The 2,527-nt window shown below is 47.7% G+C and overlaps 1 protein-coding gene across 1 annotated transcript in view; it reads left to right on the top strand.

Annotated features, from left to right (window-relative positions):
• gatd3l (glutamine amidotransferase class 1 domain containing 3, like) overlaps nucleotides 1–832 on the top strand; it is a 6,087-nt gene extending 5,255 nt beyond the window's left edge. Inside the window, exon 7 of the mRNA XM_062543938.1 lies at nucleotides 698–832. Within this exon, the coding sequence (XP_062399922.1) occupies nucleotides 698–832 (135 nt within the window). The remainder of the gene's footprint in view (nucleotides 1–697) is intronic.
• The last annotated feature ends 1,695 nt before the right edge of the window (nucleotides 833–2,527 follow it).

A 2,527-nucleotide genomic window follows, 5' to 3' on the forward strand; every position in this document is an offset into this window, starting at 1 on the left:
ATACTGAATGCCATTACATGATCCTGAGTGTGTGTGTCTGTTAGTCTGTGCATGTGTGCATGCTTGCCTACATACATGCAAGTGTGTGTGGGGGTACCTGAGCTTATGTTATCGCGAGTAAGTGCAAAAACAATGGGGGTCTATGGGGCTAGACAGCTACCTTGGTCTGTTTCACCTGATTGTCATTGAAAGATCGAAGCTTGGATTTTAGTTTCTGCAATCTCAATATGGATTATAGGTCGAAAGTTGAATGAACAAGTACTTATGGCCCTCTGGTTTCCTACAGGCTTGGTTCGTTGTTGCCCATAACACACTAGCATCCTGCTAATGAATGACGTCATTGACACGTTTGAAAGGTGCGAAAGGAGCGTGTGCGCGTGCGTGTGTGATGTTGGTTACTAACCGTAGTGACCTGTCCAGTCTTTGTGATGTTGATTAGTAACCGTAGTGACCTGTCCAGTCTTTGTGATGTTGGTTAGTAACCGTAGTGACCTGTCCAGTCTTCCATAACCTGCTATTGCTGTGTGTGTGTGCGTGTGTGTGTGTGTGCGTGCGTGTGTGATGTTGGTTAGTAACCGTAGTGACCTGTCCAGTCTTCCTTAACCTGCTATTGCTGTGTGTGTGTGTGCGCGTGCGTGTGTGATGTTGGTTAGTAACCGTAGTGACCTGTCCAGTCTTCCTTAACGTGCGTCTCCACGAGGCCTATGTGGACGAGAAGAACCGCGTGATCAGCACACCCACCTTCATGTGGGAGACGGACTACCACTACCACTACATCTTCGACGGCATCGGCAACATGGTCAAGCACGTCATGCGCATGTCCGCCAAATAAGCACGCCGCACGCCAGAGCGCCAGAACTCCGTCCGAACTCAGCGCTGGCTGTTAGAGAGTTAATTCAGTATCGCTGCACTGTAAGAGGTCAGAGGTCAAACGTAGGGGCTCCGGTACGCCACGCTTCTCCGCGCCGCGGTACCCACGGAGTGAGTTAGGTCAGTCAGCCTAATATCAGTCGGTCGGTCAGTTGAGTTGTAAATGTCCAGAGCCAGCCACGCCATGCCGCTTCCTTACGTGCAGTGTACTGTAGACCGGTCAGAGTGTGTTTGTGTGCGTTGTAACGTGGGTAATAAAGTGACTTCAGAATGCATCCACACACGCCTGCAGTGTCTTGTGTTGCCACCAAGAACGGATCACAACCACTATAGAGAGAGGGAGCTGGGACAACAGAGACATGGGTTGTATTTGAAATGAATCAATATTAATAAACAACTGTACACAAAAAGGGAAAGTAAAAGGATGTGTGTGTCTGTGTGTGTGTGTGTGTGTGTGTGTGTGTGTGTGTGTGTGTGTGTGTGTGTGTGTGCCAGTGCCAGTGTCAATATGATATTAAAAGCATAAAGAAAGAGGGTGGCAGTGGGAGAGAGAAGCTGCCTATAGAGAGAGATCACCCAAAGGTGCTGTAGAGAGAGATCACCCAAAGGTGCCTTTAAAGAGGACATGTGATTAACTTAAATACCCACACACCCTCACCAGGCCAAGAACACCAACAACCCCTTTAATACCCACACACCCTCACCAGGTGAACAACCCCTTTAATACCCACACATCCTCACCAGGTGCACAACCCCTTTAATGCCCACACATCCTCACCAGGTGCACAACCCCTTTAATACCCACACATCTTCACCAGGTGCACAACCCCTTTAATACCCACACATCCTCACCAGGTGCACAGTGGTAGCCAATTAGTCACGCTAGGCCTGCACTGAGCATGCACTGACCATGCCAGGCCTGTAGGGGGCACAAGGGGTTGTAACACCTGTCACAGTGGAGCGTTTTCAGTGTCTAATGGATTAGGTCAAAGATAATTAAGGGCGGAGCAAGATACTTCATGAGAAGCCACTTCCTGGAACCCGAATCGCAAGAGGGGGGGTCAAAATCCCCCTTTATGCAGAGCAGAGGCAGCAACTGTTCCATTGAAGTCTATGGACATAGATCAGAATTTCAACTATAAGCTAAAATCTCCATTCTCTAGAGTTAGGAATGTGAATTTTGGGCACGGTTTCATGACCCTCAACCCCTTCTGACCACTTCAGGTACCTTTTTAGCATTTTTGAGCATTCCCGTCTGGAGAAAACTTCCCGTCTCGACTTTATATCAGGTGTGCCCCTCTTGTTTATTCTGCTTATTGGCCGGTTGCTACGTACGCTCTACCTTGACAACACATTAGCCAGCCAGCTGAACCAAATCCTGATTTGTGCTAACGACGATCAGATGGCGCTGGGGTAACTTAATGAGAGCAGCGACATATTTCCATTATTCCATTGATGTTTTTATTCAATTCCTTGAAATGTATGCTTTGTGTGTGTTACTTCCATATTAGAACTAATAAATGTAGAGGGCTTGAAAGAGCAGCAAGATTATTTTGGAACATCATCAAGCATTGATAATCGAGTGCTTGATTTTGTACACCTGTGGAAAGGGACCTGATGAAACCCATGAATACGTCTGACACGCAATGACGCGCCT

This window comes from Sardina pilchardus, chromosome 8 (assembly GCF_963854185.1).
Source record: "Sardina pilchardus chromosome 8, fSarPil1.1, whole genome shotgun sequence".
NCBI lineage: Eukaryota > Metazoa > Chordata > Actinopteri > Clupeiformes > Clupeidae > Sardina > Sardina pilchardus.